Source organism: Ascaphus truei, chromosome 14 (assembly GCF_040206685.1).
Source record: "Ascaphus truei isolate aAscTru1 chromosome 14, aAscTru1.hap1, whole genome shotgun sequence".
NCBI lineage: Eukaryota > Metazoa > Chordata > Amphibia > Anura > Ascaphidae > Ascaphus > Ascaphus truei.
Genome location: NC_134496.1, coordinates 15,908,898 through 15,936,699, shown reverse-complemented (window position 1 = coordinate 15,936,699; position 27,802 = coordinate 15,908,898). Strand labels below are relative to the sequence as shown.

The following is a 27,802-nucleotide window of genomic DNA, read 5'->3' as shown; positions in this document are numbered from 1 at the left end:
CCCCCGCTCCCCTTTCTCCCCCCCCGCTCCCCTTTCTCCCCCCCCGCTCCCCTTTCTCCCCCCCGCTCCCCTTTCTCCCCCCCGCTCCCCTTTCTCCCCCCCTGCTCCCCTTTCTCCCCCCCGCTCCCCTTTCTCCCCTCCCCCGCTCCCCTTTCTCCCCCCCCCGCTCCCCTTTCTCCCCCCCGCTCCCCTTTCTCCCCCCCGCTCCCCTTTCTCCCCCCCCCGCTCCCCTTTCTCCCCCCCGCTCCCCTTTCTCCCCCCCCGCTCCCCTTTCTCCCCCCCGGCTCCCCTTTCTCCCCCCCCGGCTCCCCCCCGCTCCCCTTTCTCCCCCCCCGCTCCCCTTTCTCCCCCCCCTTTCTCCCCCCCCCCGCTCCCCTTTCTCCCCCCGCTCCCCTTTCTCCCCCCGCTCCCCTTTCTCCCCCCCCGCTCCCCTTTCTCCCCCCCCCGCTCCCCTTTCTCCCCCTTCCCCCCCCCGCTCCCCTTTCTCCCCCCCGCTCCCCTTTCTCCCCCCCGCTCCCCTTTCTCCCCTCCGCTCCCCTTTCTCCCCCCCGTTCCCCTTTCTCCCCCTTCTCCCCCCCTGCTCCCCTTTCTCCCCCCCCGCTCCCCTTTCTCCCCCCACCCCCGCTCCCCTTTCTCCCCCCACCCCCGCTCCCCTTTCTCCCCCCACCCCCGCTCCCCTCCCCCTCGCTCCCCTTTCTCCCCCCCCCCCGCTCCCCTTTCTCCCCCCCCCCCCCGCTCCCCTTTCTCCCCCCCCGCAGGACCCCCACTCACAGAGAGCACTCACAACCCACGCGACACCTGCCGCCTCACACCCTAGCAGGACCCCACTCACAGACAGCACTCACAACCCATGTGCCACCTGCCGCCTCACACCCTAGCAGGACCCCCACTCACAGAAAGCACTCACAACCCACGCGCCACCTGCCGCCTCACACCCTAGCAGGACCCCCACTCACAGACAGCACTCACAACCCACGCGCCACCTGCCGCCTCACACCCTAGCAGGACCCTCACTCACAGACAGCACTCACAACCCACGCGCCACCTGCCGCCTCACACCCTAGCAGGACCCCCACTCACAGACAGCACTCACAACCCACGCGCCACCCGCCGCCTCACACCCTAGCAGGACACACGCCTCATATTTTTACATCTGTTATGTCACCAAAATATACATTGTACTGTGGTGTGTTTACAATAAACCATTTTTAAACAACATCGTATTACATTTTATTCCATCTTTCTTTTCAACATTATTATCCAACCTTTACAACAAATACTCACCTATTGTTCCACGAGTTATAAATAATACTACCTATTACGCATTTACATCCCGGGCAACGCCGGGTCTCTCAGCTAGTCACATATAAACCTAGGGCTGGCTGAGCCTGTTCCTAATACTCTGCAGTCAGTACACATTAAAACTAAAACGGTGTGAAGCTGTCCATGACAACCCACATTACATATGAAATCCGGCCTAACTCATTCTGTTCCTGATTACCCGGAGCCATGTGCTGTAAAATGGCTCCTAGGATAATAATATACAAGCACCTTGGGGACTTCTTTCAAACCATAACAAAACAAACTTTTTTGCGCGTGGAAGCATACATGGTAATTTGCAGCCGCTCCCTAAGAAGCCCTTCTCTCCCCCCTTCCTAAAAACCCTTCCCTGGATGACATCCCTTCCTTTGGAACGCACCACGCAGCGCTGCGTTCCAACACACTCTCCCATCCGCCCATAGGCTGAGACAGGGGACAGGCGGGGGCTCGGGAAGCGGCGCATGCGCGCTGGCCAGGGCGTTCCCTGAAATGACGTCACCTGGGTATTTCCGCAGGGGGCAGGATCCCTCTCGCAGTTTGTGAAGGGGCGGGAGGGGAGAGAATAGGAGGAGAGAAGGAGGGGGAAGGGGACAGCAGTGGGGGGAGGAGGAGAAGCGCAAACGTTTCTACCGGTGATCGGGGCAGAAGAAAACACTTTGCGTCAGATAAACAGTACAAAGTGTGCTGGGGATGCAGGATTTGCCCCGTTGGGAGGCATCTGGGGCAAATATGAATGGTAAGAATCACCATCCGTGTGTGTCTCGCGCCGGGGTGTGTATGTGTGTCGGGCCGGGGTGTGTGTGTGTGTGTCTCGGGCCGGGGCGTATGTGTCTCGGGCCGGGGTGTGTGTGTCTCGGGCCGGGGTGTGTGTGTGTGTGTCTCGGGCCGGGGTGTGTGTGTGTGTGTGTCTCGGGCCGGGGTGTGTGTGTCTCGGGCCGGGGTGTGTGTGTCTCGGGCCGGGGTGTGTGTGTGTCTCGCGCCGGGGTGTGTGTGTGTGTCTCGGGCCGGGGTGTGTGTGTGTGTGTCTCGGGCCGGGGTGTGTGTGTGTGTCTCGGGCCGGGGTGTGTGTGTGTGTCTCGGGCCGGGGTGTGTGTGTGTCTCGCGCCGGGGTGTGTGTGTGTGTGTGTCTCGGCCCGGGGTGTGTGTGTGTCTCGGCCCGGGGTGTGTGTGTGTGTGTGTCTCGGCCCGGGGTGTGTGTGTGTCTCGGGCCGGGGTGTGTGTGTGTGTCTCGGGCCGGGGTGTGTGTGTGTGTCTCGGCCCGGGGTGTGTGTGTGTGTCTCGGGCCGGGGTGTGTGTGTGTGTCTCGGGCCGGGGTGTGTGTGTGTGTCTCGGGCCGGGGTGTGTGTGTGTGTCTCGGGCCGGGGTGTGTGTGTGTGTCTCGGGCCGGGGTGTGTGTGTGTGTCTCGGGCCGGGGTGTGTGTGTGTGTCTCGGGCCGGGGTGTGTGTGTGTGTCTCGGGCCGGGGTGTGTGTGTGTGTCTCGGGCCGGGGTGTGTGTGTGTGTCTCGGGCCGGGGTGTGTGTCTCGGGCCGGGGTGTGTGTCTCGGGCCGGGGTGTGTGTGTGTGTGTCTCGGGCCGGGGTGTGTGTGTGTGTCTCGGGCCGGGGTGTGTGTGTGTGTCTCGGGCCGGGGTGTGTGTGTCTCGGGCCGGGGTGTGTGTGTGTGTCTCGGGCCGGGGTGTGTGTGTGTGTCTCGGGCCGGGGTGTGTGTGTGTGTCTCGGGCCGGGGTGTGTGTGTGTGTCTCGGGCCGGGGTGTGTGTGTGTGTCTCGGGCCGGGGTGTGTGTGTGTGTCTCGGGCCGGGGTGTGTGTGTGTGTCTCGGGCCGGGGTGTGTGTGTGTGTCTCGGGCCGGGGTGTGTGTGTGTGTCTCGGGCCGGGGTGTGTGTGTGTGTCTCGGGCCGGGGTGTGTGTGTGTGTCTCGGGCCGGGGTGTGTGTGTGTGTCTCGGGCCGGGGTGTGTGTGTGTGTCTCGGGCCGGGGTGTGTGTGTGTGTCTCGGGCCGGGGTGTGTGTGTGTGTCTCGGGCCGGGGTGTGTGTGTGTGTCTCGGGCCGGGGTGTGTGTGTGTGTCTCGGGCCGGGGTGTGTGTGTGTGTCTCGGGCCGGGGTGTGTGTGTGTGTCTCGGGCCGGGGTGTGTGTGTGTGTCTCGGGCCGGGGTGTGTGTGTGTCTCGGGCCGGGGTGTGTGTGTGTGTGTGTGTGTGTGTCTCGGGCCGGGGTGTGTGTGTGTGTGTCTCGGGCCGGGGTGTGTGTGTGTGTGTCTCGGGCCGGGGTGTGTGTGTGTGTGTCTCGGGCCGGGGTGTGTGTGTGTGTGTCTCGGGCCGGGGTGTGTGTGTGTGTCTCGGGCCGGGGTGTGTGTGTGTGTGTGTCTCGGGCCGGGGTGTGTGTGTGTCTCGGGCCGGGGTGTGTGTGTGTCTCGGGCCGGGGTGTGTGTGTGTCTCGGGCCGGTGTGTGTGTGTGTGTCTCGGGCCGGGGTGTGTGTGTGTGTGTCTCGGGCCGGGGTGTGTGTGTGTCTCGGGCCGGGGTGTGTGTGTGTCTCGGGCCGGGGTGTGTGTCTCGGGCCGGGGTGTGTGTGTGTGTCTCGGGCCGGGGTGTGTGTGTGTGTGTCTCGGGCCGGGGTGTGTGTGTGTCTCGGGCCGGTGTGTGTGTGTGTGTCTCGGGCCGGGGTGTGTGTGTGTGTGTGTCTCGGGCCGGGGTGTGTGTGTGTCTCGGGCCGGTGTGTGTGTGTGTCTCGGGCCGGTGTGTGTGTGTGTCTCGGGCCGGGGTGTGTGTGTGTCTCGGGCCGGTGTGTGTGTGTGTGTGTGTCTCTCGGGCCGGGGCACGTCGGGGAGACACTCACAAAAGAGAAGTACTTCTAACCATACAGTATATAGTGTGTGCATTACCTGTGTGTAAGGATACTCTGCATCATTCTATAGCGTGGCCTGTTCATTACTATCTCTTTCAGACCTGTATTCAACCTTCCTTCCTAAAGACTGGATTGTGTCGGGTAAGATATTAAGGCTGTTTCACTTTCACCCCCTTTATCATTCTTTTCTCCTCTCTCCCCCCCCCCCCCTTGTGCATTCTTCTCTCTCTATCCCCCCCATATTCTCCCTTCTCATTCTGTCATGGCCCTCCCCCCTTCCTTCCTCAGACACAGTCCCGTCTCCCCCCTCCCTTCCGTACGTGGAGATTATCGAGCAGCCGAAGCAGCGCGGGATGCGGTTTCGATACAAGTGCGAGGGTCGCTCTGCGGGCAGCATTCCGGGCGAGCACAGCACCGACACGAGCAAAACGCATCCCACTATCAAGGTCTGTGTCCCGCACAGCCAGTGAGGCTGCGCATACCCCTCCCCGTGTGAATGGAAGGAGGAGCAGGGCATGGCGGAGGGGGTGAGACAGCAGGGCATGGTGGTGGGGCGCAGGGGGTGAGACAGCAGGGCATGGTGGTGGGGCGCAGGGGGTGAGACAGCAGGGCATGGTGGTGGGGCGGAGGGGGTGAGACAGCAGGGCATGGTGGTGGGGCAGAGGGGGTGAGACAGCAGGGCATGGTGGTGGGGCGGAGGGGGTGAGACAGCAGGGCATGGTGGTGGGGCAGAGGGGGTGAGACAGCAGGGCATGGTGGTGGGGCGGAGGGGGTGAGACAGCAGGGCATGGTGGTGGGGCGGAGGGGGTGAGACAGCAGGGCATGGTGGTGGGGGTGAGACAGCAGGGCATGGTGGTGGGGCGGAGGGGGTGAGACAGCAGGGCATGGTGGTGGGGGTGAGACAGCAGGGCATGATGGTGGGGCGGAGGGGGTGAGACAGCAGGGCATGGTGGTGGGGGTGAGACAGCAGGGCATGATGGTGGGGCGGAGGGGGTGAGACAGCAGGGCATGGTGGTGGGGGTGAGACAGCAGGGCATGATGGTGGGGCGGAGGGGGTGACACAGCAGGGCATGGTGGTGGGGCGCAGGGGGTGAGACAGCAGGGCATGATGGTGGGGCGCAGGAGGTGACAGCAGGGCATGGTGATGGGGCGCAGGGGGTGAGACAGCAGGGCATGATGGTGGGGCGCAGGGGGTGAGACAGCAGGGCATGGTGGTGGGGTGGAGGGGGTGAGACAGCAGGGCATGGGGGTGGGGCGCAGGGGGTGACACAGCAGGGCATGGGGGTGGGGCGCAGGGGGTGACACAGCAGGGCATGATGGTGGTGCGCAGGGGGTGAGACAGCAGGGCATGATGGTGGGGCGCAGGGGGTGAGACAGCAGGGCATGGAGGTGGGGCGCAGGGGGTGAGACAGCAGGGCATTGAGGTGGGGCGCAGGGGGTGACACAGCAGGGCATGGTGGTGGGGCGGAGGGGACAAGACAGCAGGGCATGGTGGTGGGGCGCAGGGGGTGACACAGCAGGGCATGGTGGTGGGGTGGAGGGGGTGAGACAGCAGGGCATGATGGTGGGGCGCAGGGGGTGAGACAGCAGGGCATGATGGTGGGGCGCAGGGGGTGAGACAGCAGGGCATGGTGGTGGGGCGCAGGGGGTGAGACAGCAGGGCATGATGGTGGGGCGCAGGGGGTGAAACAGCAGGGCATGATGGTGGGGCGCAGGGGGTGAGACAGCAGGGCATGGGGGTGAGACAGCAGGGCATGGGGGTGAGACAGCAGGGCATGGGGGTGAGACAGCAGGGCATGGGGGTGAGACAGCAGGGCATTACAGGGAGGGGTGAAAATAGTCATGTTTAATAAACTGTTAGAGCTGCTAGATCTGTGTGTCTCTTGCTGCCTTAAAGGTGAGGGCAGGTGAGGGCACAGTGCGCAATATGAGATTATGTACAGATGAGGTGGGCAGCTCCAATACTCACGGGCCGCCAACGGGTTATAAGGATCTCTGCTTCAGCACAGTCTTTGACTTAATCACATGTTCTGAAGTGGAGATATCGTGAAAATTGGACCTGTTGGTGGCCCGTGAGGACTGGAGTTTGACACATTAACAATTACGAAGACAGGAAAAACTAGTGGAAACACTAACCAAAAACAAGCTATGAAAATATCAATTGAGACGGTAACGGAGGAAACAAGGAGAAAGGAAGCGATCCCATGGCTCAAGAACTCCATGTACAGAGCTGTGCGAGGCGATCCCCAAACGTATAACTGAATATACAGAGCGGTGCGATCCCCAAACGTATAACTGAATATACAGAGCTGTGCGAGGCGATCCCCAAACGTATAACTGAATATACAGAGCTGTGCGAGGCGATCCCCAAACGTATAACTGAGGATGTAAGAATGTAACTGATATGGTGATGAAGATTATCGAATATAACAAAAGCTTATAGAAGAAGAAGCGACTTGTGATTGGGAAGAAGCAAATATTCGCACTCAAACAAGACAATGGCTCAACAACACGTCTGTGCACTTATGGGAGCTGTGGACTTCTAATAGCCAAGAAGAATGGGACGGCTCCCGGGGAGAAGATGGAATAAATACTGAAATCGTGAAAAACGCTGTGGAAGAAGTTGAGAAAATCCTTGCAAAACGCTTTACATGCGGCTTGAAGAACAGGACAATCCCAGAACATGGGATCAATGCCATCCTCATCCACCAGAAAGGAGACCAAGCCCTACAGAAACAAGCCTACGGCCAATCGTGTGGGGGTGGGTGTATTGCAAGGATTTTCTCTACTCCCCCCTCTCCCCCCCCCCCCTGCACGCGTGTGCACACGCATCATGCTGCCGTATCCTTCTTTTTTTTTTTTTTATTCAACAAAAATAAATTAATTCAATGTACTCCTTTATTATTTCGGTAAATACCGGCCTACACGTAAGGGGGTGTCGCAAGACTTTACAGTCTGTTTCTAGAACTGCAATTATTTTATTTCACAGGAGGAAAAAAAGAACAAGTTATAATAATGGCTTCATTAACTGAGCAAAGGTTATACACTGTCCATGAAATATCTGTAAACCATCAGGTGAGGCTCTTAACAGCACGAGGATAACTCCTTCCACGCGGGCTTGGTGGACAAGGGGCCGTGAAGGCATATTGGGGAGTGTCTCTTCTTGGGGAGACGGCTTTGGGGCCACTCGGGTGTTATGTCCCAGAGGTTCTTTGGAAATGAAACGCAGCATGGCAGCACACACCGAGTCCCTCAGTCAGACATGCAGGGGCTGATGAACTCTGGGGGACTCGCAATGTGAGATGCTTATGGCATCCAAATTGATCCTCTGGTGGGGCTGACTAGGTCAGTGCCGCAGATGCTGCCTGGTGAGTAGCTGGTTCCAATCCACCTCAATGCCATTACAAATCCTGAGGAAGGATAGCCCTTGCGAAACGTGTAGGGAAGTCGAAGTCCCCGGTGAGCAGCCAGGAAGTGATGTCACTGGCAGGGAGGTGGGTTGGAACTTACCTGGTCAGTGTCACTGTGGGGGATCCATTTTGAAGCCCCTTGCAGTGTGAGAGCATTTTATTTTTGTGGTGTGGACTTGTACACGAGGCGCCGCTGTTCTGTCAGGGCAAGAATGGGGGGATCCTACTGCAATAAAGCTGCGCAACCAACCGCTTTGGACTGTGACCTACGGACTAATTGTGATATTTGTTTTATTTTTTTATAACTAATATTTGTAAAGCACATTTGTTGACTTTTTTTATTGAAGTTGTACTTCCAATCACTTACAAGATTTTTATGCAGATACTCGCTAATTGTCTGCCACAGACTTTGCCTTTGCCCGACCTTGAGCACCAGTGGCATTTTGCACTGAACATTGAAAGGAAATTCTTTTGAGTCCTGGCTGTACTCTCGCATGGATGTGAAACGTGGACACTCAATTCAAAGACCAATCGCAAGCTTCATCCAACTCGGAGTATGGGGAGATGCATGCTGGGTATCACAAGAGACTGGAAAAAGAATGACCTGGGTTTGAAACCAAACGGGTCGGACAACACAATGGGGACGAAATTAAAATGGCGGTGGGCCAGACCTTTTCACAAGAAGAAACGACCATCGTTTGGACAGCGATGGCCCGCTTCTGGGTTTCAATGGGTTTCAAAAGTAAGATGCAAGGATGAAATCAGAAAATGTGCTGGAGCGACGTGGAGAAGAGGCTGTAACCGCCGCAGTACCTGGGAGATCATCGGGGAGGCTTTGTGTGTGTTTCTCTCTTTGCTACGTGTATTCATTTCCCAAGATACAGATCCCATGTAAGATGTGCCTCTCTTCTCAAATCCCATGATGTTTCTTTTGCCCTCCCAGTCATTCAAAGTCCTTCCCTATTACCCAATACGAAATCGCCTTCAGTCTTTTACCCTAATCCCAAACGTCACTGTAAAAACCCTTTCCAACCCCAGAAACATTAATGTGGGACCATTTTCGCTTTCTAAAAAACAAACCACAAGGTGGGGCTGCCGTGTGAATACCCCAAGAAGAATGACTCCGCTCCTGGAAAAGTTACATCTTCCTTCGTTTAGGGTGATGCCTTCCCCAACTTCCTGCCCCCCCTTCCCAAATGAGAGCAGCCTGTGGGGTTTGTCTTGGGGCTCTTCGTATCTGAATAGGAAATCCTAGTAAACGTGACACGGTAGACAAGGTCCTTTTTAACACATTTATATTTCAGGGATCATTCAATAGGCAAAACAAGGCAGTGAAATAAAATGGGGTTTATTTGGATAAAACCTCAGAAATACAACAAAATACAGAAATATACACACTTGTTTGGGTCTGGGGTACGAGATCTAACCTTTCCTAGGTGCAGGGTGCCCGCTTGCAAGAGCTTACCCTGATCGGAGCCCTGTTTCAGACATCCTGGACCGAGATTCGGCAGAAACTTCTGACCGGGACCTAGTCTCGATACTCCTGGAACTGTTTTCGGCAGGAACTCTTGACTGTGTCAGCTACGGTTCTCAGATGAGAACTTGGTCCTCGCGTCTGACTCAAGTCTCTGCAGGGCAGACTTTCCTAGCTTCAAAACCAAGCCGGTTGCTCTGCTATTTGGGACAGAGCAATGTGCGCCCTAGCTTAATCGACTCAAGCCACAAAATCGTCTGGTTCTCTGACTGGCGCGTCTCCATACATAGCTCAGCGGACCAATAGAAACAGGCGCTCGTCTCTAGGCTGACAGAGGAGGCGGTGTGCCAAGCCGGTTCTAATCTGGGTGGGCGGGAAATATGGATTATCCAAAGGGGAAAGCGCCTACGCTCGCCATCTTTTCCCAGCTAACTCTATGCTACCCGCTGGGCAGACTCCACCAAGTCTGGCAGACACAAGGTGTCCCCGCAGGGTGCCCTTTGTTCTCCAGACTTGGCAATTCGCCCTTCCTCGCCCACCAGTCTTCTCACCTCCTGGACATCCTCTCCTCTTTGAACTACAGACTCTATACAGACATACCGGCGTCTACGCTGATGCCCTGGCTGACTGTATAGAGCCTTATAGTAATTGTAAAACATCTTACAAAGTACACTTTTCAATAAAGAATATACTTTTGGGGAACCTTATACGGGAAATGGATTGGGGATATTTGGGCTCGAAATCCAGGAGTCTGGGGGACACTGGGTAGTCCCGGTGTAATTCACCCCACGTGCTGGCAAATCATGCCTGCTCACCGGGGAGAATTAAACGACTACCGTTAACTTTGGCCCCCGAACACCTGCAACCAAAAAAATAATTGCATTTCCATCCAAATATCCCCCCTAAAACTGACACAAGAAATGTCACTTTATTTTCCACATGTATTCTCCCTGGTCCCTGGCTTATGGAGCTACCAGGGGCCCCACGGTTTCAGGGGTTACCAGAGGGCTGAACCTTTATTGTATAGCCTGGTTACCCCCTCCCGTCACAGGAAGTGGACAATACAGATGTCAGATAAGAGTTCTGATCGTGTTAACGTTACGTCAAGGGTGTGCGCCTCTATGAAAAAAAAACAAATGTTTTGTCTGCCCCTCTGTGAGTCAGAGATCTTTCGAAAGTTTAGAGAGAAAGCTGACAATGAAAGAGTCCGTTAATGTGAAGAGAGATGGAAAGAATGGACGACATCGTGAGGAATTAAAGTGGTGCGGTGAAGGGAGAGAGAAGTGTGGGGGGCGATCAAGAATGTGGGGAAAGAGCCATGTAAAACCCGTCTTATTGCAGAGGCCTGAGCCCTTAGAATATATATTATATTGCCAACTGCTTTCAGCTGCTGTATGTAGGGTGGTATATGTGTTGGCATTAAAGGTATAGGGCCACCTGAATTGTGGAATATGTGTCCCAGAGGGACACCAGGCTCAAGTATGTCTATTGTATTTTAAGGTGAACAATTACCAAGGCCCGGCCCGTATACGGATTTCTCTGGTTGCCAAAGATGCCCCGTATAAACCTCACCCCCATGAATTGGTTGGGAAGGATTGCAAAGACGGATATTTCGAGGCTGACCTATCACCAGATCGTACTATACACAGGTAACTTGGCAGCTGGTCTTAATGGGTGGAGGGAGCATGGGGAATTAGCACCAGATATCAAATTGGGGCGAAGGGTTCATCCTTTATGCATCATTAACCAGCAGTGGATGGTTCTGGAAAGGGAGCAGGAGGAGGAGCAGCTAATACTGAGTAAGTCCAAATGGTACATGCCTTCTGCAACACTGGTCAGTCCTAGAGGATTCTGGGAAATGCCAGTACTAGTTAAGATCAAATAGTACAATCTTGATTAAAAATTGCCCATGACAAAATTCTGGGGTTAGGAGCAGCTAGTTCCATGTCATTCCAAGTAGTCCATCTTTTAGCCAACCATGGCCCAGCACTGGAGGATTCTGGGGTACACCCAGCATTAGAACAGCCAATACAAAATGCTTCACCCTACCCAGCGTCCTATGTATAATATAGTCCAACACTAGAAGATTCTGGGACGTGAACAGGCGTGTGGGAATGTGCAATATACCAAGTGGTCCATTCTTTATCCAACATTGCCCAGCAGTGGAGGAGTCTGGGATAGGCACAGAGCATAAAAACAATAGAAATGGTCAGCCCAGCCCAGTGTTCTTTGTATAACATTGTCCAACACTGGAGGAACTGGGAAGAGAACAGATCAATGGGAAAGGTCAGTACCAAGTCAGGCCAAGTGAACTGTCCATTATCCAACGGGTTGATTCTGGGATGGGCACAGAGCAGAACTATAAATACCAAACAGCCTATCCATCCCTGTGTATAGTGTTGGCCAACACAGGAGGATTCTTGGAAGCCAACAAAGTAATGGGAATGGGTCAGGTCAAGTGGTCTATCGTTTATCCATGTTGGACACACATTGAGGACTGTGGGATAGGCATTAGAACAGTCGATAGAAAATGCTCCACTCATCCCAATGTCTCTAATATTGGCCAATACTGGAGGATTCTGGGAAGGGAATAGAACAGCAGGGAGTTTTATGGGGCATGGGGTGAGATCCTACAGGAAGCTTACATGCTTACTGGATATGGAGAAGATATCCTATTTTATGAGTGCCACTGAAATCTGATGTTTGTTCATCTCCCGTAAAGTTTTCAGAACTTGGGCATCCAGTGTGTGAAGAAGAGAGAGCTGGAGGAGGCCATCGCCAATAGGATTCGAACCAAAAATAACCCCTTCAATGGTAATGTCCACCGTGTAATGTCACCGGTGATGTAATTCATGATGCTGTAAATGTGGCATAAGAGGGCATTGTAAAAGGGTCCTTAGAAATATGATTAAATGTGAAATTCTGAAATCTGATTTCTCCATTCTCGCTCAGTCCCTGTGGAGGATCTGAAGTCTGATTACGATCTGAACACCGTCTGTCTTTGCTTCCAAGTTTGGATCCGTGACCAGACCGGGGGTCATTTGAGCGCCTTACCCCTTGTGGTGTCACAGCCCATCTATGACAACAGTAAGAGAGCCTAATGACAGTGACGTGTTTAATGGGTTAAAGGGTCAGTCCCACGTCGGGGCAAAGTGACCTAATGATAGGGACGTGTTTAATTGGTTAAAGCAGGGGTGAACAATCTTTTTTTTCCCCTGCGCCCCCTGCTGGCTAACTCCCCCCCCTCCCCCCCCCCCCCCCCGCCCGCCCCCCATCTCCTCGCTTACTCTGGCATTCTGCCTCACGGCGTCACGTGACACGTCTCCAGAAGCCGGCTGAGCCAAGGTAAGTAAAGTTTACAGAGGCCTTAGCCTCTCATCCGGCATTTAATTTAAATGCCTTCAGGAAGCGCGCGGGGCCTCTGTAAACGCCGTGCCCCCCAGTTTGCGCACCCCTGGGTTAAAGGGTCAGTCCCACGTAGGGACACAGTGACGTATTTAACGGGTGATCTCTTGTGCACTAGGAGCTCCTAACACTGCGGAGCTGAAGATCTGCCGACTGAACAGGAATTCTGGGAGTTGTCTGGGAGGGGACGAGATCTTTCTGCTGTGTGACAAAGTGCAGAAAGGTATGGCACCGTTAACCCCTCCCCTGCCGGAGAACTACAGAGTGTCGCTCTAAAGAACAGGCTTCAATACACACATACAGGACACCTACAAGCTCATATTGAACCCCCAAAATGACCACAACATATATATAAGCATATAAGTGTCACAGAGGAGTGCTACTGAGCATGGTAATATATATTTAAAACCAGAGACAGAACATGAAACACAGACAGAGCTCAGTGCACATCCAGTGAAACCTATACACGGTACAGTGCCTAAATATATATGTATAGATATCTATTAAATAAAATGGTCTTTTAAGTTTAACATTTTGGCCAAAGTGTTGTAAGCCCCTGAGCCACTACATGGCAGACCACATCTCAAGGGTCCCTAACACTAATATACATTCTTAATAACCTGTGCATTACCAGGAAGAATGATTTATAATAAATCTGTCAAAATTAGTTGCATAGTTCTAAGTCTGATTGAAGCTTTTACTAACCTGTACATTACCAGGAAAAGCACTCTATTAGATTTGTCACAATCATACTGCAAGCAAGTTCCCCTGAGAGTGGGAGATGCCATGGAGTGAGCTTTTAACCATTTAAATGTGGGAAGGGGTGAGCTTCAATGAGGTAGGAGGTTGCCACCCTCCAATCAGCTAAGACCAGCTGAACAAGACTTGTAAAACATACACACACCACTGTTTGCATACACCAATATGATATATATACACACCACTGTTTGCATACACCAATATGATATATATATACACACACACCACTGTTTGCATACACCAATATGATATATATATACACACACACCACTGTTTGCATACACCAATATGATATATATACACACACACTGTTTGCATACACCAATATGATATATATACACACACCACTGTTTGCATACACCAATATGATATATATACACACACACTGTTTGCATACACCAATATGATATATATACACACACACTGTTTGCATACACCAATATGATATATATACACACACACTGTTTAAATACACACAGAATTGACGACCCTGAGGCTGTGATGTGATCTGTGACTGGATAGGCTGCAGTGCTGGGAGGTTTCTCCTCTCCCTCCTGCTGCTGGGGGAAGGGTAGGAGGGTCGGGTTTTGCTTTGTGGTCCTGCCCCAGTAACCATCTCCCCCCTTGTGGCCCCTAGAAGACATTGAGGTGCTGTTCCAGTTGGGCAAATGGGAGGCTCGTGGGTCCTTTTCGCAGGCGGACGTGCACCGCCAGGTGGCCATCGTCTTCAGGACGCCGCCGTACCAGGACCCGGGGATCCGTCAGCCGGTCAAGGTGCAGATGCAGCTGAGGAGACCATCGGATAAGGAGGTCAGCGAACCCATGGAGTACCAGTACCTGCCGGACGAAGGTGAGGGTCGTGGGGTGTCTGGCAGGAGTCGGTCCGGTGCTATCCTCATTTCTTCCTTCCTCGTTTAAAGAAAGCCACGGGTCAAATTAGGGGATGAAGCGGTTCTTCTTCTCTGCCATAACAACACTGTATGTTTCTTTGTCCAGAGCCGCCCTGTGACTGTGCTATAGGTGACGGTTCAGCAGTGTACCCCCTATTCCACCCTGTGACTGTGCTATAGGTGACGGTTCAGCAGTGTATCCCCTATTATTCCGCCCTGTGACTGCGCTATAGGTGACGGTTCAGCAGTGTACCCCCTATTATTCCGCCCTGTGACTGCGCTATAGGTGACGGTTCAGCAGTGTACCCCCTATTATTCCACCCTGTGACTGCTATAGGTGACGGTTCAGCAGTGTACCCCCTATTATTCCACCCTGTGACTGCTATAGGTGATGGTTCAGCAGTGTACCCCCTATTATTCCACCCTGTGACTGCTATAGGTCAGGGGTGCGCAAGCATTTTCCCCAGGACCCCCCTGCTGGCTCTCTTTCTCCCCCCCCCCCCCCCCAATCTCCTCCTTACCCTGGCTCCGGTGCTCGGACATCCCAATGTCGCGTTGTCATGGGAACTATACGTCATTTGACGACGCGTCGCCAGAAACCGCCGGAGCCAGGGTAAGGGAAGTCACAGAGGCCTTTGCCGCTCTGCCCAGCATTTCATTTAAATGACTTTGGGAAGAGCCTCTGTAACCGCCGCACGCCCCCCTCCCCCCCAGTTTGCGCACCCCTGTTATAGGTGACGGTTCAGCAGTGTACCCCCCATTATTAGAGGATAAGCCGCATATTGTGCCCGCTCTGTGTCCCAGGTCTCTAACCTTCCTGGTAACAACCAATTCACAGACCGGATTTCATTTTACTTCCGGCTAATTCACAACCCGAATCTATGTACCAACCACCTACATGTCCCTGAGGACTCGGCGTACAGAAGACCCCTCGGTCTTTATGAAGTTGCAACAGAGTTTAGCAATCTGCATAGTCCTGCAGTGTCACGTGCGTGCTGGGACAGACCAGCCTCGCTCGTTTCGCTTTTTTGCATTCTTTCCTTCTCTCTTTTATTCCCTTATTCGCTCTTTCGTGTATACTCACACTCCTCATGATTGTTCCCCACCCTCACACTATCTAACCTCTGTGCTCCGCCTGTAGGTGACATGCATCCCACCCTCACACTATCTAACTTCTGTGCTCCGCCTGTAGGTGACGTGCATCCCACCCTCACATTATCTAACTTCTGTGCTCCGCCTGTAGGTGACGTGCATCCCACCCTCACATTATCTAACCTCTGTGCTCCGCCTGTAGGTGACGTGCATCCCACCCTCACATTATCTAACTTCTGTGCTCCGCCTGTAGGTGACATGCATCCCACCCTCACATTATCTAACTTCTGTGCTCCGCCTGTAGGTGACGTGCATCCCACCCCCACACTATCTAACCTCTGTGCTTCGCCTGTAGGTGACATGCATCCCACCCTCACATTATCTAACTTCTGTGCTCCGCCTGTAGGTGACGTGCATCCCACCCTCACATTATCTAACCTCTGTGCTCCGCCTGTAGGTGACATGCATCCCACCCTCACATTATCTAACCTCTGTGCTCCGCCTGTAGGTGACATGCATCCCACCCTCACATTATCTAACTTCTGTGCTCCGCCTGTAGGTGACATGCATCCCACCCTCACATTATCTAACCTCTGTGCTCCGCCTGTAGGTGACATGCATCCCACCCTCACATTATCTAACCTCTGTGCTCCGCCTGTAGGTGACATGCATCCCACCCTCACATTATCTAACTTCTGTGCTCCGCCTGTAGGTGACGTGCATCCCACCCTCACATTATCTAACTTCTGTGCTCCGCCTGTAGGTGACGTGCATCCCACCCTCACATTATCTAACTTCTGTGCTCCGCCTGTAGGTGACGTGCATCCCACCCTCACATTATCTAACTTCTGTGCTCTGCCTGTAGGTGACGTGCATCCCACCCTCACATTATCTAACTTCTGTGCTCCGCCTGTAGGTGACATGCATCCCACCCTCACATTATCTAACCTCTGTGCTCCGCCTGTAGGTGACATGCATCCCACCCTCACATTATCTAACTTCTGTGCTCCGCCTGTAGGTGACGTGCATCCCACCCTCACATTATCTAACTTCTGTGCTCCGCCTGTAGGTGACGTGCATCCCACCCTCACATTATCTAACTTCTGTGCTCTGCCTGTAGGTGACGTGCATCCCACCCTCACATTATCTAACTTCTGTGCTCCGCCTGTAGGTGACGTGCATCCCACCCTCACATTATCTAACTTCTGTGCTCCGCCTGTAGGTGACGTGCATCCCACCCTCACATTATCTAACCTCTGTGCTCCGCCTGTAGGTGACATGCATCCCACCCTCACATTATCTAACTTCTGTGCTCTGCCTGTAGGTGACGTGCATCCCACCCTCACATTATCTAACTTCTGTGCTCCGCCTGTAGGTGACGTGCATCCCACCCTCACATTATCTAACTTCTGTGCTCCGCCTGTAGGTGACGTGCATCCCACCCTCACATTATCTAACTTCTGTGCTCTGCCTGTAGGTGACGTGCATCCCACCCTCACATTATCTAACTTCTGTGCTCCGCCTGTAGGTGACGTGCATCCCACCCTCACATTATCTAACCTCGGTGCTCCGCCTGTAGGTGACGTGCATCCCACCCTCACATTATCTAACCTCTGTGCTCCGCCTGTAGGTGACGTGCATCCCACCCTCACATTATCTAACTTCTGTGCTCTGCCTGTAGGTGACGTGCACCCCACCCTCACATTATCTAACTTCTGTGCTCCGCCTGTAGGTGACGTGCACCCCACCCTCACATTATCTAACTTCTGTGCTCTGCCTGTAGGTGACGTGCACCCCACCCTCACATTATCTAACTTCTGTGCTCCGCCTGTAGGTGACGTGCATCCCACCCTCACATTATCTAACCTCTGTGCTCCGCCTGTAGGTGACGTGCACCCCACCCTCACATTATCTAACTTCTGTGCTCTGCCTGTAGGTGACGTGCACCCCACCCTCACATTATCTAACTTCTGTGCTCTGCCTGTAGGTGACGTGCATCCCACCCTCACATTATCTAACCTCTGTGCTCCGCCTGTAGGTGACATGCATCCCACCCTCACATTATCTAACTTCTGTGCTCCGCCTGTAGGTGACGTGCATCCCACCCTCACATTATCTAACCTCTGTGCTCCGCCTGTAGGTGACGTGCATCCCACCCTCACATTATCTAACCTCTGTGCTCCGCCTGTAGGTGACGTGCATCCCACCCTCACATTATCTAACCTCTGTGCTCCGCCTGTAGGTGACGTGCACCCCACCCTCACATTATCTAACTTCTGTGCTCTGCCTGTAGGTGACGTGCATCCAACCCTCACATTATCTAACTTCTGTGCTCTGCCTGTAGGTGACGTGCACCCCACCCTCACATTATCTAACCTCTGTGCTCCGCCTGTAGGTGACGTGCATCCCACCCCCACACTATCTAACTTCTGTGCTCCGCCTGTAGGTGACATGCATCCCACCCTCACATTATCTAACCTCTGTGCTCCGCCTGTAGGTGACATGCATCCCACCCTCACATTATCTAACTTCTGTGCTCCGCCTGTAGGTGACGTGCATCCCACCCTCACATTATCTAACCTCTGTGCTCCGCCTGTAGGTGACATGCATCCCACCCTCACATTATCTAACTTCTGTGCTCCGCCTGTAGGTGACGTGCATCCCACCCTCACATTATCTAACCTCTGTGCTCCGCCTGTAGGTGACGTGCACCCTACCCTCACATTATCTATCTTCTGTGCTCTGCCTGTAGGTGACGTGCACCCCACCCTCACATTATCTAACCTCTGTGCTCCGCCTGTAGGTGACGTGCATCCCACCCTCACATTATCTAACTTCTGTGCTCCGCCTGTAGGTGACGTGCATCCCACCCTCACATTATCTAACCTCTGTGCTCCGCCTGTAGGTGACGTGCATCCCACCCTCACATTATCTAACTTCTGTGCTCCGCCTGTAGGTGACGTGCACCCCACCCTCACATTATCTAACTTCTGTGCTCTGCCTGTAGGTGACGTGCATCCCACCCTCACATTATCTAACCTCTGTGCTCCGCCTGTAGGTGACGTGCATCCCACCCTCACATTATCTAACTTCTGTGCTCAGCCTGTAGGTGACGTGCATCCCACCCTCACATTATCTAACTTCTGTGCTCAGCCTGTAGGTGACGTGCATCCCACCCTCACATTATCTAACTTCTGTGCTCCGCCTGTAGGTGACGTGCATCCCACCCTCACATTATCTAACCTCTGTGCTCCGCCTGTAGGTGACGTGCATCCCACCCTCACATTATCTAACCTCTGTGCTCCGCCTGTAGGTGACATGCATCCCACCCTCACATTATCTAACTTCTGTGCTCCGCCTGTAGGTGACGTGCATCCCACCCTCACATTATCTAACCTCTGTGCTCTGCCTGTAGGTGACGTGCACCCCACCCTCACATTATCTAACCTCTGTGCTCCGCCTGTAGGTGACGTGCATCCCACCCCCACACTATCTAACTTCTGTGCTCCGCCTGTAGGTGACATGCATCCCACCCCCACACTATCTAACTTCTGTGCTCCGCCTGTAGGTGACATGCATCCCACCCCCACACTATCTAACTTCTGTGCTCCGCCTGTAGGTGACATGCATCCCACCCTCACATTATCTAACCTCTGTGCTCCGCCTGTAGGTGACATGCATCCCACCCTCACATTATCTAACTTCTGTGCTCCGCCTGTAGGTGACGTGCATCCCACCCTCACATTATCTAACTTCTGTGCTCCGCCTGTAGGTGACGTGCATCCCACCCTCACATTATCTAACTTCTGTGCTCCGCCTGTAGGTGACGTGCATCCCACCCTCACATTATCTAACTTCTGTGCTCTGCCTGTAGGTGACGTGCATCCCACCCTCACATTATCTAACTTCTGTGCTCCGCCTGTAGGTGACATGCATCCCACCCTCACATTATCTAACCTCTGTGCTCCGCCTGTAGGTGACGTGCATCCCACCCTCACATTATCTAACTTCTGTGCTCTGCCTGTAGGTGACATGCATCCCACCCTCACATTATCTAACTTCTGTGCTCCGCCTGTAGGTGACGTGCATCCCACCCTCACATTATCTAACTTCTGTGCTCCGCCTGTAGGTGACGTGCATCCCACCCTCACATTATCTAACTTCTGTGCTCTGCCTGTAGGTGACGTGCATCCCACCCTCACATTATCTAACTTCTGTGCTCCGCCTGTAGGTGACGTGCATCCCACCCTCACATTATCTAACTTCTGTGCTCCGCCTGTAGGTGACGTGCATCCCACCCTCACATTATCTAACCTCTGTGCTCCGCCTGTAGGTGACGTGCATCCCACCCTCACATTATCTAACTTCTGTGCTCTGCCTGTAGGTGACGTGCATCCCACCCTCACATTATCTAACTTCTGTGCTCCGCCTGTAGGTGACGTGCATCCCACCCTCACATTATCTAACTTCTGTGCTCCGCCTGTAGGTGACGTGCATCCCACCCTCACATTATCTAACTTCTGTGCTCTGCCTGTAGGTGACGTGCATCCCACCCTCACATTATCTAACTTCTGTGCTCCGCCTGTAGGTGACGTGCATCCCACCCTCACATTATCTAACCTCGGTGCTCCGCCTGTAGGTGACGTGCATCCCACCCTCACATTATCTAACCTCTGTGCTCCGCCTGTAGGTGACGTGCATCCCACCCTCACATTATCTAACTTCTGTGCTCTGCCTGTAGGTGACGTGCACCCCACCCTCACATTATCTAACTTCTGTGCTCCGCCTGTAGGTGACGTGCACCCCACCCTCACATTATCTAACTTCTGTGCTCTGCCTGTAGGTGACGTGCACCCCACCCTCACATTATCTAACTTCTGTGCTCCGCCTGTAGGTGACGTGCATCCCACCCTCACATTATCTAACCTCTGTGCTCCGCCTGTAGGTGACGTGCACCCCACCCTCACATTATCTAACTTCTGTGCTCTGCCTGTAGGTGACGTGCACCCCACCCTCACATTATCTAACTTCTGTGCTCTGCCTGTAGGTGACGTGCATCCCACCCTCACATTATCTAACCTCTGTGCTCCGCCTGTAGGTGACATGCATCCCACCCTCACATTATCTAACTTCTGTGCTCCGCCTGTAGGTGACGTGCATCCCACCCTCACATTATCTAACCTCTGTGCTCCGCCTGTAGGTGACGTGCATCCCACCCTCACATTATCTAACCTCTGTGCTCCGCCTGTAGGTGACGTGCATCCCACCCTCACATTATCTAACCTCTGTGCTCCGCCTGTAGGTGACGTGCACCCCACCCTCACATTATCTAACTTCTGTGCTCTGCCTGTAGGTGACGTGCATCCAACCCTCACATTATCTAACTTCTGTGCTCTGCCTGTAGGTGACGTGCACCCCACCCTCACATTATCTAACCTCTGTGCTCCGCCTGTAGGTGACGTGCATCCCACCCCCACACTATCTAACTTCTGTGCTCCGCCTGTAGGTGACATGCATCCCACCCTCACATTATCTAACCTCTGTGCTCCGCCTGTAGGTGACATGCATCCCACCCTCACATTATCTAACTTCTGTGCTCCGCCTGTAGGTGACGTGCATCCCACCCTCACATTATCTAACCTCTGTGCTCCGCCTGTAGGTGACATGCATCCCACCCTCACATTATCTAACTTCTGTGCTCCGCCTGTAGGTGACGTGCATCCCACCCTCACATTATCTAACCTCTGTGCTCCGCCTGTAGGTGACGTGCACCCTACCCTCACATTATCTATCTTCTGTGCTCTGCCTGTAGGTGACGTGCACCCCACCCTCACATTATCTAACCTCTGTGCTCCGCCTGTAGGTGACGTGCATCCCACCCTCACATTATCTAACTTCTGTGCTCAGCCTGTAGGTGACGTGCATCCCACCCTCACATTATCTAACTTCTGTGCTCTGCCTGTAGGTGACGTGCATCCCACCCTCACATTATCTAACCTCTGTGCTCCGCCTGTAGGTGACGTGCATCCCACCCTCACATTATCTAACTTCTGTGCTCAGCCTGTAGGTGACGTGCATCCCACCCTCACATTATCTAACTTCTGTGCTCCGCCTGTAGGTGACGTGCATCCCACCCTCACATTATCTAACCTCTGTGCTCCGCCTGTAGGTGACGTGCATCCCACCCTCACATTATCTAACCTCTGTGCTCCGCCTGTAGGTGACATGCATCCCACCCTCACATTATCTAACTTCTGTGCTCCGCCTGTAGGTGACGTGCATCCCACCCTCACATTATCTAACCTCTGTGCTCTGCCTGTAGGTGACGTGCACCCCACCCTCACATTATCTAACCTCTGTGCTCCGCCTGTAGGTGACGTGCATCCCACCCCCACACTATCTAACTTCTGTGCTCCGCCTGTAGGTGACATGCATCCCACCCCCACACTATCTAACTTCTGTGCTCCGCCTGTAGGTGACATGCATCCCACCCTCACATTATCTAACCTCTGTGCTCCGCCTGTAGGTGACATGCATCCCACCCTCACATTATCTAACTTCTGTGCTCCGCCTGTAGGTGACGTGCATCCCACCCTCACATTATCTAACTTCTGCGCTCCGCCTGTAGGTGACGTGCATCCCACCCTCACATTATCTAACTTCTGTGCTCCGCCTGTAGGTGACGTGCACCCCACCCTCACATTATCTAACTTCTGTGCTCTGCCTGTAGGTGACGTGCATCCCACCCTCACATTATCTAACTTCTGTGCTCCGCCTGTAGGTGACGTGCATCCCACCCTCACATTATCTAACTTCTGTGCTCCGCCTGTAGGTGACGTGCATCCCACCCTCATATTATCTAACTTCTGCGCTCCGCCTGTAGGTGACGTGCATCCCACCCTCACATTATCTAACTTCTGCGCTCCGCCTGTAGGTGACGTGCATCCCACCCTCACATTATCTAACTTCTGTGCTCCGCCTGTAGGTGACGTGCATCCCACCCTCACATTATCTAACTTCTGTGCTCCGCCTGTAGGTGACGTGCATCCCACCCTCACATTATCTTACCTCTGTGCTCCGCCTGTAGGTGACGTGCATCCCACCCTCACATTATCTAACTTCTGTGCTCTGCCTGTAGGTGACGTGCATCCCACCCTCACACTATCTAACTTCTGTGCTCCGCCTGTAGGTGACGTGCATCCCACCCTCACATTATCTAACTTCTGTGCTCCGCCTGTAGGTGACGTGCATCCCACCCTCATATTATCTAACTTCTGTGCTCCGCCTGTAGGTGACGTGCATCCCACCCTCACATTATCTAACTTCTGTGCTCCGCCTGTAGGTGACGTGCATCCCACCCTCACATTATCTAACCTCTGTGCTCCGCCTGTAGGTGACGTGCATCCCACCCTCACATTATCTAACTTCTGTGCTCCGCCTGTAGGTGACGTGCATCCCACCCTCATATTATCTAACTTCTGTGCTCCGCCTGTAGGTGACGTGCATCCCACCCTCACATTATCTAACCTCTGTGCTCCGCCTGTAGGTGACGTGCATCCCACCCTCACATTATCTAACCTCTGTGCTCCGCCTGTAGGTGACGTGCATCCCACCCTCACATTATCTAACCTCTGTGCTCTGCCTGTAGGTGACATGCATCCCACCCTCACATTATCTAACTTCTGTGCTCCGCCTGTAGGTGACGTGCATCCCACCCTCACATTATCTAACTTCTGTGCTCCGCCTGTAGGTGACGTGCACCCCACCCTCACATTATCTAACCTCTGTGCTCCGCCTGTAGGTGACGTGCATCCCACCCTCACATTATCTAACTTCTGTGCTCCGCCTGTAGGTGACGTGCATCCCACCCTCACATTATCTAACTTCTGTGCTCCGCCTGTAGGTGACGTGCATCCCACCCTCATATTATCTAACTTCTGTGCTCCGCCTGTAGGTGACGTGCATCCCACCCTCACATTATCTAACTTCTGTGCTCCGCCTGTAGGTGACGTGCATCCCACCCTCACATTATCTAACCTCTGTGCTCCGCCTGTAGGTGACGTGCATCCCACCCTCACATTATCTAACTTCTGTGCTCCGCCTGTAGGTGACGTGCATCCCACCCTCATATTATCTAACTTCTGTGCTCCGCCTGTAGGTGACGTGCATCCCACCCTCACATTATCTAACCTCTGTGCTCCGCCTGTAGGTGACATGCATCCCACCCTCACATTATCTAACCTCTGTGCTCCGCCTGTAGGTGACGTGCATCCCACCCTCACATTATCTAACCTCTGTGCTCCGCCTGTAGGTGACGTGCATCCCACCCTCACATTATCTAACTTCTGTGCTCTGCCTGTAGGTGACATGCATTACATTGAGGAGAAGAGAAAAAGAACCCTGGCCAGTTTTCAGCACACGGTTAAAAAGAATCCATTTGGAGGTGAGCGAGCACCCGTGCCGACCCCCCTCTCCTGCGCCGGGCAACCAGTGCCCGACCCCCTCTCCTGCGCCGGGCAACCAGTGCGCCCCCTCCCTCCTGCGACCGGCAACCAGTGCCAGCCCCCCCCCTCCTCCCCTCTCCTGCGCACGGTATCCAGTACCCTCCCTCTCCTGCGTCTGGCAACCAGTGCCCCCTCCTGTGCACGGTATCCAGTGCCAGCCCCCCCCCCCCTCCTCCCCTCTCCTGCGCACGGCAATCAGTGTCGCCCCCCCCCCCCCCCTTCCTGCGCATGGCGACCGTGCATGACGCCCCCTCCTCGCGCACCCAGTCTGTTATAAACTACGACATGCATACACAACACTGGTAGAATGCAGGCAATGCCAGCTGTACTACCACACTGTGAGGGGAATGTGTATACCTGTCATGGTCTATCTCACACTGCTAAACCATTAAACCATGGCCTGCATATACAGCGCGGGTAGCAGCAGTGCCAGCTGTACCCTCACTTAGCATGTCTGTCTCATTATTCAGGGGGTGAGACACGGACACAACGGAGGATCGCCGTGCCAAATCGCAGCGTGCCCGTTGTGCCAAAAACAGGTCAGTGTGGGCTCACCCTGCTCTGTTGCCCCCGCCCTGTTCTTTCACCCCTCCCAACCTGACCTCTGCTCTCTCTCTCTCTCTTTACAGAGCCGCTGACCCCATCTCTCCGGCTCCACTCTCATCCACCGCCTCCCTTGGCTCACTCCATCCAGAACACTGTGCCCATGATGAACGTCCATTCCGGTGTGCCACCATCCCAAACCCTTCTCTCCACCGTTGTCAGCGACTTCAGCACCCTTGGCTTCTCGCCGCTTCATCAATCCACCCAGCTGAATACCCCTCACCTCCTTGCCTCAGACTCTGACCATCTGGAATCCATACTGGATGACTACTCCTTCCCCGATGTTGGGAATCTGGATTTGGTGGGCATGCTGCCCAATGACCCCGGTAGCCATTGCACTAGTCTCAGCTCCATTGACAACAGCGATTTTGGGCGACTCCTCAGCGAATCCCAGGGTTCCGGAACACTCTCAGCTGCCTTACATGAGTCCGGAGTCAGCCACGGCACCCTCATGGCCTACCCAGATTCAATCGCTCGACTCATGGCCAACAGGCCGAGCGAGGAGGCCGGGGAGAGTCACGACAGCAGCTTGGTCAACGGGAACTTCGAAATGCAGCAGGAAGAGTCTCTGACTTCCATTTTGGATTTTGACTTTGCCACCATCATGGGGAGCATGAACTGAGACCCCCATGTTGCCACAGGAAATGGCTTTGGATGTTGAGGCCAGTTACAAGGGGTCAAGCCTAGCCTGGTGCTTTGCGCCCTAATGGCATTCGCACTGGGTAAATCTGACTGCAACCTGGTCAACGGAACTGCAGGACTCAAGTATGACCAGTCAGCCTTCTCCTGGGTAGCGGACTGGGCTGGCCCTTTCAGGCTTTACAACTACGTCACTTTGAGAAGGCCTTAGTAGCCCGACAGGCCTGTGTTGCTAAGGGCAACGGTATGGAATGTGCTGGCCTTTTCTGGTGATCCAGCCTAAACTTTACAGCCTTCAAACATGTGCAAACCACAGCCTGGTAATTGGGCTTGGAAATGCCATCAGAGATGCCTCCACTTTGAATTCCGCCTCTGCTTTCATCATGGGGAGTAAAAAACGAAGGCCTGTGTAGGCCCCGCCAAGCTTCGTCCATTCTCGCACAGAAAATCAAACCGTTTCCTGGCTGATGGACTTCTATGTCCAGTCCACACGGGCCTGGTCAACAGAGATGCCATCAGAAGACACCTTCACATCCATATTGGATTTCAACTTTGCCACTGTCGTGGAGAATATGAACAGAGACCTGTGTAGGCACTCCAAGCGCCCCGCTCCCTCTTTGCTTTTAGGAAACCTGTGCAGTCCACAAAGCCAGCCAGGGGAGATCTGTCCCAGCCTTTTGCTTTATGGTCAGTAAATATTCACTCCTGGAAGTCAAGCAAGAGTCCTTACCAACACTGCTTTAAGAGACTAGAAGCCTATATTGCTACGGGCAAGAGCATCAGATCTGCAAGCCTGACTCCGGGATCCGACTCAGACTTTACAGGCTATAAACCTTTTTGCTCACGCCAATCCCGGCTGCCTCCTGGTCAACTGGCTCTTGGGAAAATACTTTCATCTTCGTGTTAGACTTTAACTCACCCTTTATCATGGATACCTTCCTTGGACCAAAAACCTGTCACTTGCTTCATTGAGAAGGTTGTCTTCTACTGGACCTTGACGAGACCTAAAAGGCATTGGATATGCAGGCCCGTCTGAGGTATCTGCCTTAAGCTTCTGCATTAAGTCCTACAAGCTTATGGGCAACTCTGGCCTAGTCAACAGACTTCTGGATTATCTAGATAAACCCCTCACATAAATATTGGATCTCCACTAGATTCTGAAGCCTTCACCACCCAAATAGCCAGTGTTTCTATGGGCAACGACATAGGTGGTAACGCAGGAGACGGGGGCCGACTTCTTCAAACATTTGCTCACATCAAATCAAAACCATAGTGTCTGAGGACTGAAATAAGTGGGGATTGGGCAATTAAATGCATGAAAAGTTTGATATCTCTAACTAAATTAAAGTCGGTGATCCTATAGAAGTCTGTGGCGTAAGTGACGTGTGCAAGGGAGGGGTAAACCTATAGAAGCTGATTGAACCAAATGCTGAGCATAAGGTGATCCTCTTAAATGCTATATGGGCAGATTTGTGTAAGGATGATCCTATGGAAATCTATGGGTGCAGACTGAGTTACCGTGTGTGTGTCTCCCTTTTTTATTTTTTGTGATCTTGCAGAAAAATCACTTTTTCGGGTCACTTGAGCAGTTATCGGTCTGTCATAGGAGATTAAATTTTAGAATGATTTGACGATGTAATAAATATTCTGTGGGTTGGTGGCGGCGGCGTGATGACCTCATAACATGTATAGTTACCGAATGGTGTTTAGCGCAGAAAGTACGCGCGTTATAAAGTGCCTGAGACCGAGCAATCATTCTGCTCCAAAATGCTTCCGTACAATGATCCTGATAAAGGACGGTCGCGAGGACTGAAACTAATCCGTAACACAACGTATCGCTCCGCAGCGGGAGACGCTGGGTCAGCGCGGTACCGATGATGCAATCAGCGGCGTTCCCGTCTCCGGGTGTTTCAGCAGCAGGAGGAGGGGATTTTTAACACATTTTAAGATCAAACTTTATAGTAATCTTCGTGTTTCAGATTAGACTATAAACAGTGTAACACATGGACGCGCTACGAAGGAAAAAACTCCTCTTTCCCGTTTATGAACACGTACCTCCCGCAGCGTATCTGGGACCTGTTCACATATTTACATCAATTTAGTTAACATCCGTTAATTGTCTACATTGTGCTTCTTATGTTAATCTTCAGAACAGACCGACAACGGCAACTTTTCCTGTGAATTGAGCGACGGAATATCTCAGATATGATGGAAATGGGAAACTGGTCCTTTTTCTTTCCCCCTGAACACTGTTTTTAATTAGGTGGGACATTTTGTAAATTCTGCAGCGAATTGCTCCATTAACCTGAAGAGACGGCACTGCGTGTTCGTGATCCGTGTATAAACATACTCGCCATTATTATACGGAGTGATGGGTAATGAACACGTGTATGGATGCCTCATACAGCAAAGCGTGTTCATCCGCGTATAGAGATGATACTCCCCGTTATAATGTGCAGTGTGTTCATTTTCGGCCTATAGAGACGTGTGTGTTAAATCCATATTACCCGAGCTCCTCCCTTTAGCAGTATGCAGCTGGTAAAAACACCATGCATACGTATACAATCACATGGGTTTACAGATCTGTTTGTACACGCATACATAATTAGAAACACAATGTGCGTGTATATAAGCACAGGCGTCACATAAAGGTGTGTGTGTGTGTGTGTGTGTATACACACACATACAATGCCATCGGAACATGCCTCCATTGTCCATTCATTTAAAGTCCCGCAGTTTCTCTCTCCGGAGGGATGAAGTGTAACTATTATTTAGTATATTTTGTTGTTTTTTTTTTCATACTTTGAAGCTGTAATTTGATGCGTCAAATGTTTTTATGTAGAGTTATAATAAATATTCTAACCGTG

At 53.1% G+C, this 27,802-nt stretch overlaps 1 protein-coding gene across 4 annotated transcripts; it reads left to right on the top strand.

Annotated features, from left to right (window-relative positions):
- Positions 1 to 1,894: 1,894 nt before the first annotated feature.
- Positions 1,895 to 27,802, top strand: RELA (RELA proto-oncogene, NF-kB subunit). 4 transcript variants are annotated; one of them, XM_075569819.1, is made up of 11 exons: positions 1,895 to 2,056; positions 4,259 to 4,300; positions 4,448 to 4,605; positions 10,544 to 10,692; positions 11,766 to 11,857; positions 11,996 to 12,130; positions 12,567 to 12,671; positions 13,848 to 14,057; positions 23,552 to 23,632; positions 24,143 to 24,232; positions 24,323 to 27,802. In XM_075569819.1, exons 1-11 carry the CDS (start codon positions 2,011 to 2,013, stop codon positions 24,916 to 24,918), a joined length of 1,704 nt encoding a protein of 567 aa, XP_075425934.1. In that variant the 5' UTR covers positions 1,895 to 2,010; the 3' UTR covers positions 24,919 to 27,802. The 4 variants fall into 4 exon arrangements, with proteins under 4 accessions (XP_075425934.1, XP_075425937.1, XP_075425935.1 ...); XM_075569822.1 differs by having other exon boundaries at positions 1,896 to 2,056; positions 24,164 to 24,232; XM_075569820.1 differs by having other exon boundaries at positions 1,896 to 2,056; positions 13,845 to 14,057; positions 24,164 to 24,232.

Coding starts and splice junctions, on each gene's coding strand:
- RELA (XM_075569818.1), top strand. CDS start 2,011: ATGCAGGATTTGCCCCGTTGGGAGGCATCTGGGGCAAATATGAATG. Junction 12,131..12,566: donor ACAGCCCATCTATGACAACA/GTAAGAGAGCCT, acceptor CTTGTGCACTAG/GAGCTCCTAACACTGCGGAG. Junction 24,233..24,322: donor GCCCGTTGTGCCAAAAACAG/GTCAGTGTGGGC, acceptor CTCTCTTTACAG/AGCCGCTGACCCCATCTCTC.